At 45.0% G+C, this 12,087-nt stretch overlaps 1 protein-coding gene across 2 annotated transcripts in view; it reads right to left on the reverse strand.

Moving 5' to 3' along the window:
• The window catches only part of GFPT1 (glutamine--fructose-6-phosphate transaminase 1), a 173,714-nt gene that overhangs the window by 121,758 nt on the left and 39,869 nt on the right, over positions 1-12,087 (reverse strand). For both annotated transcript variants that reach the window (XM_038746851.1, XM_038746852.1), the window contains exons 3-4: positions 9,571-9,678; positions 5,331-5,456 (exon numbers count right to left, since the gene is read on the reverse strand). In XM_038746851.1, coding sequence (XP_038602779.1) covers positions 5,331-5,456; positions 9,571-9,678 — 234 coding nt within the window. The remainder of the gene's footprint in view (positions 1-5,330; positions 5,457-9,570; positions 9,679-12,087) is intronic.

Below are 12,087 nucleotides of genomic sequence, written 5' to 3' on the forward strand. Positions count from 1 at the left end.
TTTTCTGCGCCTCAGTTCCCTCATCTATAAAATGGGGGTGAAGACTGTGAGCCCCCCGTGAGACATAACCTGACAGCCTTCAAGCTACCCCAGCGCTTCAGACAGCGCTTGACACATAGTCAACGCTTAACAAATACCATTTAAAAAGAATAAAACAAGGGAAACCAAATTTCACCATTATTATTATGACGCTATACCAATACTGAGCAAATTTAGCCCAAGCGGTCTCTGGAAGGCCAAACAACTCGACTTAGATGACTATATTTTGGACACCTCATCAGGAGGAGGGATTCTCCGGACAGTAATTGTCAGCTGGGTGACTTTGGGCAAGTCACTATACTTCTCTGTGCCTCAGTTCCCTCATCTGTAAAATGGGGATTAAGATTGTGAGCCCCCCCAGGGGACAACCCGATCACCTTGTAACCTCCCCAGCGCTTAAAACAGTGCTTTGCACATAATAAGTGCTTAATAAATACCATTATTATTATTAATAATGGTCATGATGGCGTTTGGGAAGCAGTGTGGCTCAGTGGAAAGAGCCCGGGCTTTGGAGTCAGAGGTCATGGGTTCGAATCCCAGCTCCGCCACACGTCTGCTGTGTGACCTTGGGCAAGTCACTTAACTTCTCTGGGCCTCAGTTCCTCATCTGTAAAATGGGGATTAAGACTGTGAACCCCACATGGGACAACCGGATCGCTTTGTATCCCCCCCAGCGCTTAGAACAGTGCTTTGCACATAGTAAGCGCTTAACAAATGCCAACATTATTATTATTATTATTATTGTTGTTGTTATTATTATTATTGTTATTATTGTTGTTATTATTGTTATTATTATAAAAACAAATATTCCAGAACCAGAATCTAATTCCAGTACAAACCACCAGCCCACATCAGTTGTATTTATTGAGCACTTACTGGCGGCACAGCACTGGACTGAGTGCTTGGGAGATGACAGTATGATGATGGTGATATTTGCTAAGCGCTTACTATGTGCCAAGCGCTGAAGACACTAATGGTAGGCAAAATCCTGGAAAACTTGGAAGTGGTAGGATGGGAGCTAGAGGGATAAAAACCAAAACATCCCCACCGCACTTATCTACAAATACGAACTTTATTTCTATTAACGTCTGTCTCCCCCTTCTAGACCGTCGGCTCGCGGTGGGCAGGGAATGTGGCTCCTTTCCCAGCGCTTCGAACAGTGCTTGGCACATAGTAAGCGCTTAGCAAATATCACCATCATCATACTGTCATCTCCCAAGCACTCAGTACAGTGCTCTGCCGCCAGTGAGTGCTCAATAAATACAACTGATGTGGGCCGGTGGTTTGTACTGGAATTAGATTCTGGTTCCGGAATATTGGTTTTTCTTTAACTGCTCAGGACAGCCATTAGAAATCCAACACTCGGTCCACACTGTATTATTATTCTTCATCATCATCATCATCATCATCATCAATCGTATTTATTGAGCGCTTACTGTGTGCAGAGCACTGTACTAAGCGCTTGGGAAGTCCAAGTTGGCAACATCTAGAGACAGTCCCTACCCAACAGTGGGCTCACAGTCTAAAAGGGGGAGACAGAGAACGAAACCAAACATACTAACAAAATAAAATAAATAGAATAGATATATACAAGTAAAATAAATAAATTCTCATGCACTTACTATGTGTTAAGCAATGGGGGTAGGTATATCACATTCTCTGTCCATATATAGGTGGATATATAATTATCCCAACACTATGTCCACACTATTATTATTCTTATGCACTTACTATGTGCTAAGCAATGGGGGTAGGTATATCACATTCTCTGTCCATATAAAGGTGGATATGTAATTAATCCATCAATCAATCATATTTATTGAGCGCTTACTTTGTGCAGAGCACTGTACTAAGCGCTTGGGAAGCACAAGTTGGCAACATCTAGAGACGGTCCCTACCCAACAGTGGGCTCACAGTCTAAAAGGGGGAGACAGAGAACGAAACCAAACATACTAACAAAATAAAATAAATAGAATAGATATATACAAGTAAAATAAATAAATTCTCATGCACTTACTATGTGTTAAGCAATGGGGGTAGGTATATCACATTCTCTGTCCATATATAGGTGGATATATAATTATCCCAACACTATGTCCACACTATTATTATTCTTATGCACTTACTATGTGCTAAGCAATGGGGGTAGGTATATCACATTCTCTGTCCATATAAAGGTGGATATGTAATTAATCCATCAATCAATCATATTTATTGAGCGCTTACTTTGTGCAGAGCACTGTACTAAGCGCTTGGGAAGCACAAGTTGGCAACATCTAGAGACGGTCCCTACCCAACAGTGGGCTCACAGTCTAAAAGGGGGAGACAGAGAACAAAATCAAACATACTAACAAAATAAAATAAATAGAATAGATATATACAAGTAAAATAAATAAATTCTTATGCACTTACTATGTGTTAAGCAATGGGGGTAGGTATATCACATTCTCTGTCCATATATAGGTGGATATACAATTATCCCAACACTAGGTCCACACTATTATTATTCTTATGCACTTACTATGTGTTAAGCAATGGGGGTAGGTATATCACATTCTCTGTCCATATAAAAGTGGATATGTAATTAATCCATCAATCAATCGTATTTATTGAGCGCTTACTTTGTGCAAAGCACTGTACTAAGCGCTTGGGAAGTCCAAGTTGGCAACATCTAGAGACAGTCCCTACCCAACAGTGGGCTCACAGTCTAAAAGGGGGAGACAGAGAACAAAACCAAACCTACTAACAAAATAAAATAAATAGAATAGATATGTACAAGTAAAATAAATAAATTCTTATGCACTTACTATGTGTTAAGCAATGGGGGTAGGTATATCATCAATCGTATTTATTGAGCGCTTACTGTGTGCAGAGCACTGGACTAAGCGCTTGGGAAGTACAAATTGGCAACATATAGAGACAGTCCCTACCCAGTGGGCTCACAGTCTAAAAGATAATAATAATAGTAATAATGGCATTTATTAAGCGCTTACTATGTGCAAAGCACTGTTCTAAGCACTGAAGAGGTTACTAGGTTATCAAGATGTCCCATGGGGGGTCTCACAGTCTTAATCCCCATTTTACAGATGAGGTCACTGAGGCACAGAGAAGGTATATCACATTCTCTGTCCATATATAGGTGGATATATAATTATCCCAACACTAGGTCCACACTATTATTATTCTTATGCACTTACTATGTGCTAAGCAATGGGGGTAGGTATATCACATTCTCTGTCCATATAAAGGTGGATATGTAATTAATCCATCAATCAATCGTATTTATTGAGCGCTTACTGTGTGCAGAGCACTGGACTAAGCGCTTGGGAAGTCCAAGTTGGCAACATATTTTACCTCCTTCCCTTCCCCACAACACCTGCATATATGTATATATGTTTGTACATATTTATTACTCTATTTATTTTACTTGTACATATCTATTCTATTTATTTTATTTTGTTAGTATGTTTGGTTTTGTTCTCTGTCTCCCCCTTTTAGACTGTGAGCCCACTGTTGGGTAGGGACTATCTCTAGATGTTGCCAATTTGTACTTCCCAAGCGCTTAGTACAGAGCTCTGCACATAGTAAGTGCTCAATAAATACGATTGATGATGATGAAGTGACTTGCCAAGTGACTTTTAGACTGTGAGCCCACTGTTGGGTAGGGACCGTCTCTATATGTTGCCAACTTGTACTTCCCAAGCACTTGGTATAGTGCTCTGCACACAGTAAGCGCTCAATAAATATGATTGATTGATTTGATTGATATGTTGCCAACTTATACTTCCCAAGCGCTTAGTACAGTGCTCTGCACACAGTAAGCGCTCAATAAATACGATTGATTGATTGCCCTGTATATATGTATATATGTTTGTACATATTTATTACTCTATTTATTTATTTATTTATTTTACTTGTATATATTCTATTTATTTTATTTTGTTAGTATGTTTGGTTTTGTTCTCTGTCTCCCCCTTTTAGACTGTGAGCCCACTGTTGGGTAGGGACTGTCTCTAGATGTTGCCAATTTGTACTTCCCAAGCGCTTAGTCCAGTGCTCTGCACACAGTAAGCGCTCAATAAATACGACTGATGATGATGAAGTGACTTGCTAAGTGACTTTTAGACTGTGAGCCCACTGTTGGGTAGGGACCGTCTCTATATGTTGCCAACTTGTACTTCCCAAGCACTTGGTCCAGTGCTCTGCACACAGTAAGCGCTCAATAAATACGATTGATTGATTTGATTGATATGTTGCCAACTTGTACTTCCCAAGCACTTAGTACAGTGCTCTGCACACAGTAAGCGCTCAATAAATACGATTGATTGATTGCCCTGTATATATGTATATATGCTTGTACATATTTATTACTCTATTTATTTATTTATTTATTTTACTTGTACATATCTATTCTATTTATTTTATTTTGTTAGTATGTTTGGTTTTGTTCTCCGTCTCCCCCTTTTAGACTGTGAGCCCACTGGTGGGTAGGGACTGTCTCTATATGTTGCCAATTTGTACTTCCCAAGCGCTTAGTACAGTGCTCTGCACACAGTAAGCGCTCAATAAATACGATTTATGGTGATGAAATGACTTGCCAAGTGACTTTTAGACTGTGAGCCCACTGTTGGGTAGGGACCGTCTCTATATGTTGCCAACTTGTACTTCCCAAGCGCTTAGTCCAGTGCTCTGCACACAGTAAGCGCTCAATAAATATGACTGACTGATTGATTATGTTGCCAACTTGTACTTCCCAAGCGCTTAGTCCAGTGCTCTGCACACAGTAAGGCTCAATAAATACGATTGATTGATTGCCCTGTATACATGTATATATGTTTGTACATATTTATTACTCTATTTATTTTTTTATTTTACTTGTCCATATCTACTCTATTTTATTTTGTTAGTATGTTTGGTTTTGTTCTCTGTCTCCCCCTCTTAGACTGTGAGCCCACTGTTGGGTAGGGACTGTCTCTCTATGTTGCCAATTTGTACTTCCCAAGTGCTTAGTCCAGTGCTCTGCACACAGTAAGCGCTCAATAAATACGATTGATGATGATGATGATGATGATGATGATGATTGCCCAAGGTCACACAGCTGACGAGTGGCAGAGCCGGGATCAGAACCCACGACCTCGGACTCACAAGCCCGGGCTCTTGCCACTGAGTCACGCCGCCTCCCCACTAAAACCACCGATTTAACCCACCCATCCCTGGCCAGCTCCCCTCCTCCTCTCCTGGGCCTTTTTCCCCCCGGCCTCAGTTTAGGAGCGTGGGAATGGGTCCCTTACCGTTGTTTTTATCGGAGCGCTGCGGGTGGCAGTTGACCGGACTGGGCTCCCCGTGAGTCGCCCAGCGGGTGTGAGCGATGCCGAGGTGGACGTCGAACTCAATGTCCAGGTACAGGTCTTCTTGTTCTGAAGAAACGGACGCGTTAAAAAACAGAAAAGTGGCGTAATTTCTTACACCCCGCCAATGGTGACACACAAATTACGACGCTGTGGTAATAATAATAATAATAATGATGGCATTTAAGCGCTTACTATGTGCCCAGCACTGTTCTAAGCGCTGTGGTAGATACAAGGTGATCAGGTAGTCCTACATTGGGGCTCACAGTCTAAGCACTGTGGCTCAGTGGAAAGAGCAAGGCCTTGGGGGTCAAGAGGCCATGGGTTCAAATCCCGACTCCGCCGCTAGCTGTGTGACTTTGGACAGGTCACCCGACCTCTCTGTGCCTCAGCTACCCCATCTGTACAACGGGGATGAAGACTGTTAGCCCCTCGTGGGACCTTAGTTGTCCCACTAAGCGCTTAGTACAGCTTAGACAGCGCTCAGTACAGTGCCCTGCACACAGTAAGCACTAATAATAATAATAATAATTGGCATTTGTTAAGCGCTTACTATGTGCAAAGCACTGTTCTAAGCGCTGGGGAGGATACAGGGTGATCAGGTTGTCCCACGTGGGGTTCACAGCCTTAATCCCCGTTTTACAGATGAGGGAACTGAGGCCCGGAGAAGTGAAGTGACTTGCCCAAGATCACACAGCAGACAGGTGGTGGAGTCGATCAATCAATCGTATTTATTGAGTGCTTACTGTGTGCAGAGCACTGTACTAAGTGCTTGGGAAGTCCAAGTTGGAAACATATAGAGACAGTCCCTACCCAACAGTGGGCTCACAGTCTAAAAAGGGGAGACAGAGAACAAAACCAAACATACTAACAAAATAAAATAAATAGAATAGATATGTACAAGTAAAATAGAGTAATAAATCTGTACAAACATCTATCCATATATCCAGGTGCTGTGGGGAAGGGAAGGAGGTAAGATGGGGGGGATGGAGAGGGGGACGAGGGGGAGAGGAAGGAAGGGGCTCAGTCTGGGAAGGAGACGGGATTCGAACCCATGACCTTTGACTCCAAAGCCCGGGCTCTTTCCACTGAGCCACGCTGCTTCTCTAATAAGCACTCAACACATATGATTGATTGATTGACAACCTGATCACCTTGTATCCCAGCGCTCTGCACATAGTAAGCGCCCAACAAATGCCATCACCATCCTTATTATTATCGATAATAATAATCCCCACTTTACAGACGGTGGTAATTTCTCCCCTCCTCAAAAATCTCCAGTGGTTGACTGGAATCACGCAAAAACTCCTCCCCCTGGGCTTCCAGGCTGTCCATCCATCCATCCATCCATCCCCTGGCCCCCTCCTCCCTCCCCTCCCTTCTGTCCTTCCCCAGCCCAGCCCGCACCCTCCGCTCCTCTGCGACCGCTAATCTCCTCCCCGTTAGGCCTCGTTCTCGCCCGTCCCGCCATCGACCCCCGGCCCCCGTCCTCCCCCGGGCCCGGAATGCCCCCAATCCCTCTGCCCATCCGCCAAGCTCGCTCTCTTCCTCCCTTCAAAGCCCTACTGAGCGCTCACCTCCTCCAGGAGGCCTTCCCACACTGAGCCCCCTTTTTCCTCTCCTCCTCCCCATCCCCCTCGCCCTCCCTCCTTCCCCTCCCCACAGCCCCTGCATATACGTTTGTACAGATTTACCACTCTATTTTACTTCTACATATCTACTATTCTATTTAATTTTGTTAATGATGTGCATTTATTTTATTTTGTTTGGTTTTGTTCTCTGTCTCCCCCTTTTAGACTGTGAGCCCGCTGTTGGGTAGGGACTGTCTCTAGATGTTGCCAATTTGTACTTCCCAAGTGCTTAGTACAGTGCTCTGCACATAGTAAGCGCTCAATAAATACGATTGATGATGATGACTGTCTCTAGATGTTGCCAACTTGGACTTCCCAAGCGCTTAGTACAGTGCCCTGCACACAGTAAGCGCTCAATAAATACGATTGATGAGGATGATGATGATGATTTAGCTTTAATTCTGTTTGTTCCGACGGCTTGACACCCGTCTACATGTTTTGCTTTAGACTGTGAGCCCGCTGTTGGGTAGGGACGTCTCTATGTGTTGCCAACTTGTACTTCCCAAGCGCTTAGTACAGTGCTCTGCACTCAGAAAGCACTCAATAAATAGGATTGAATGAATGAATGAATGAACAGTGTGTGACACTGTAAGCGCGGAACTAATATCATTTAAAAAACAAAAATAATAATAATAATGACGGCATTTGTTAAGCGCTTACTATGTGCAAAGCACTAAGCTCTCCCCCTCATCCCCCCTCCATCCCCCCCGCCTTACCTCCTTCCCTTCCCCAAAGCACCTGTATATATGTATATATGTTTTTACATATTTATTACTCTATTTATTTATTTTATTTTACTTGTACGTATCTGTTCTATTTATTTTATTTTGTTAATAGGTTTTGTTTTGTTCTCTGTCTCCCCCTTCTAGACTGTGAGCCCACTGTTGGGTAGGGACCGTCTCTATATGTTGCCAACCTGTACTTCCCAAGCGCTTAGTACAGTGCCCTGCACCCAGTAAGCGCTCAATAAATACGATTGATTGATTGATTGGGGAGAATACAAGGTGATCAGGTTGTCCCGCATGGGGCTCCCAGTCTTCATCCCCGTTTTCCAGATGAGTGAACTGAGGCACAGAGAAGTGAAGCGACTTGCCCAAAGTCACACAGCTAAGTGGCGGGGCCGGGATTTGAACCCATGACCTTTGACTACAAAGCCCGGGTTCTTTCCACTGAAAAAAACACCCAGGCTGCAGTGTGGGCTACTTCCCTGGCTTCTCGGTGATTAAAACGTCTAGATTCTGGTTGGGCAGTGCCCTAAATCTCAGGGCACGGGTAGCAGCGCGGCTTCGTGGCAAGAACCCGGGCTTCGGAGTCAGAGGTCATGGGTTCTAATCCTGGCTCCACCATTTGTCAGCTGTGTGACTTAGGGCAAGTCACAACTTCTCTGTGCCTCAGTTCCCTCATCTGTAAAATGGGGATGAAGACCGTGAGCCCCACGCGGGACACCCTGATTACCTCGTATCTACCCCGGCGCTTAGAACGGTGCTTGGCACATAGTAAGCGCTTGACAAATACCATAGTTATTATTACCCCAGTGCTTAGAACAGTGCTTTGCACATAGTAAGCACTTAATAAATGCCATCATTAATTAATTAATTAAAGTGCCCGACTTAGAGAAGCAGCGTGGCTCAGTGGAAAGAGCCCAGGCTTTGGAGCCAGAGGTCATGGGTTCAAATCCCGACTCCGCCAATTGTCAGCTGTGTGACTTTGGGCAAGTTGCTTCACTTCTCTGGGCCTCAGTTCCCTCATCTGTAAAATGGGGGTGGAGACTGTGAGCCCCCCGTGGGACAACCCGATCCCCTTGTAACCTCCCCAGCGCTTAGAACGGTGCTTTGCACATAGTAAGCGCTTAATAAATGCCATTATTAATTAATTAATTAAAGTGCCCGACTTAGAGAAGCAGCGTGGCTCAGTGGAAAGAGCCCGGGCTTTGGAGTCAGAGGTCATGGGTTCAAATCCCGACTCCGCCAATTGTCAGCTGTGTGACTTTGGGCAAGTCACTTCACTTCTCTGTGCCTCAGTTCCCTCATCTGTAAAATGGGGGTGATGACTGTGAGCCCCCCATGGGACAACCGATCACCTTGTAACCTCCTCAGCGCTTAGAACAGTGCTTTGCACATAGTAAGTGCTTAATAAATGATATCATTATTATTATTATTATAATATAGTAAGCGCTTAACGGATTCGCCGCTGAACTGTAAGGATGCGGTGGGCAGGGACGGCATCTATCAACTCAGTTGAGAGTCTACCGGACGCTCATTCATTCATTCAATCGTATTTATTGAGCACTTACTGTGTGCAGAGCACTGTACTAAGCGCTCGGGAGGTACAATTTGGCAACATATAGAGACGGTCCCTACCCAACAGCGGGCTCACAGTCTAGAAGGGGGAGGCAGAGAACAAAACCAAACATATTAACAGAATAAAATAGATAGAATATAAAATAGATAAAATAAATATAAAATAGATAGAATCGCTCCCAAGCACTCGGTCCAGTGCTCTGTACAAAGTAAGCGCGGCCGAGGAGGAAGAGGAGGAAAAAGAAAAATTACTGTTCACTTCTTCATCCAGGGCTTTGACCTTCCCCTTCTTCTTGATGAGCTGGATTTTGCAGGCGTTCGATTCCCAATCCTTGTCGTTACCTCCGTCGATTCCAACCCCTAGAGAGAGAGAGAGAGAAATAAAAAAACGGGCTGGGCTGGACTCCCCTACAATAGTTCGGACTCAAAAACCGGGGCATCGGAGGAAATTTTTTCCGACAGGTCTCTTCTCGTCCTGAAAGGGCAGAGCTGGCCTTCCGTTCGACGGTCTTCTAGACCGTAAGCACGCTGTCGGCAGGGAACGTGCCTGTGTGTTGTACTGTCCCCTCCCAAGCGCTTAGTACAGAGCTCCGCACACAGTACGCGCTCAATACGACCGAATAGTTCGGACTTAGAACCCGGGGCATTGGAAGAAGATCGGAGGACGGGTCTTTTTGTGGGGAAAGGGCAGGCCTCGCCTCCCGTTCGATAGTTCAGACTCCAAAATCGGGACATTGGAGGAAAACTGGAAGATGGGTCTTTTCGTCCTCAATAGTTCGGAATCAAAAACCAGGGGCAAGGGGGGAAATTTTAGGGAGGATGGATCTTCTAGTTGGGAAAGGGCAGGCCTCGCCTCCCGTTCAATAGTTCGGACTCCAATCAATCAATCGCATTTACTGAGCGCTTACTGTGTGCAGAGCACTGTACTAAGCGCTTGGGAAGTCCAAGTTGGCAACATATAGAGACAGTCCCTACCCAACAGTGGGCTCACAGTCTAAAAGGGAGAGACGGAGAACAAAACCAAACATACTAACAAAATAAAATAAATAGAATAGATATGTACAAGTAAAATAAATAGAGTAATAAATATGTACAGACATATATACATATATACAGGTGCTGTGGGGAATGGAAGGAGGTAAGATGGGGGGATGGAGAGGGGGACGAGGGGGAGAGGAAGGAAGGGCTCAGTCAAAAATCGGGACATTGGAGGAAAATTGGAGGATGGGTCTTTTCGTCCTCAATAGTTCGGAATCAAAAACCAGGGCCAAGAGGGAAGATTTTAGGGAGGATGGGTCTTCTTGTTGGGAAAGGGCAGGCCTCGCCTCCCGTTCAATAGTTCGGACTCCGAAATCGGGACATTGGAGGAAAACTGGAGGATGGGTCTTTTCGTCCTCAATAGTTCGGAATCAAAAACCAGGGCCAAGGTGGAAAATTTTAGGGAGGATGGGTCTTCTTGTTGGGAAAGGGCAGGCCTCGCCTCCCATTCAGTAGTTCGGACTCCAAAATCGGGACATTGGAGGAAAACTGGAGGATGGGTCTTTTCGTCGTCAATAGTTCGGAATCAAAAATCAGGGCCAAGGGGGAAGATTTTAGGGAGGATGGATCTTCTTGTCGGGAAAGGGCAGGCCTCGCCTCCCGTTCAATAGTTCGGACTCCAAAATCGGGACATTGGAGGAAAACTGGAGGATGGGTCTTTTCGTCCTCAATAGTTCGAAATCAAAAACCAGGGCCAAGGGGGAAAATTATAGGGAGGATGGGTCTTTTTGTCGGGAAAGGGCAGGCCTCGCCTCCCGTTCACTAGTTCAGACTCCAAAATTGGGACATCGGAGGAAAATTGGAGGGTGGGTCTTTTCGTCCTCAGTAGCTCGGAATCAAAAACCAGGGCCAAGGGGGAAAATTTTAGGGAGGATGGATCTTCTTGTCGGGAAAGGGCAGGCCTTGCCTCCCATTCAATAGTTCGGACTCCAAAATCGGGACATTGGAGGAGAATTGGAGGTGGGGTCTTTTCGTCCTCAATAGTTCGGAATCAAAAACCAGGGCCAAGGGGGAAAATTATAGGGAGGATGGGTCTTTTTGTCGGGAAAGGGCAGGCCTCGCCTCCCGTTCACTAGTTCGGACTCCAAAATCGGGACATTGGAGGAAAATTGGAGGGTGGGTCTTTTCGTCCTCAGTAGCTCGGAATCAAAAACCAGGGCCAAGGGGGAGAATTATAGGGAGGACGGGTCTTTTTGTCGGGAAAGGGCAGGCCTCGCCTCCCGTTCAATAGTTCGGACTCCAAAATCGGGACATTGGAGGAAAACTGGAGGATGGGTCTTTCCATCCTCAATAGTTTGGAATCAAAAACCAGGGCTATGGGGGAAAATTTCAGGGAGGACGGGTCTTCTTGTTGGGAAAGGGCAGGCCTCGCCTCCCGTTCAATAGTTCGGACTCCAAAATCGGGACACTGGTGAGCCCACTGTTGGGTGGGGACCATCTCTATATGTTGCCAACTTGTACTTCCCAAGCGCTTAGTACAGTGCTCTGCACACAGTAAGCGCTCAATAAATATGACAATGAATGAATCAAACTGTCCTTAAATGAAGACTTTCCCCATGAGAAATGGATTCCAAATATAAAATGTATTTTTTGTACAATGGCTACTTCCATTCAAAATGGCACGTGCATGTGGCATCTGGTTTGGAAAGGTCCTCGCCCTTGGATTTTCAATTCCCCCCAAATTATAGAATAAGAGATCAAGGAAGGAATTAGGCAGCAGGGCCTACTGAT

This window comes from Tachyglossus aculeatus, chromosome 5 (genome assembly GCF_015852505.1).
Source record: "Tachyglossus aculeatus isolate mTacAcu1 chromosome 5, mTacAcu1.pri, whole genome shotgun sequence".
Lineage (NCBI taxonomy): Eukaryota > Metazoa > Chordata > Mammalia > Monotremata > Tachyglossidae > Tachyglossus > Tachyglossus aculeatus.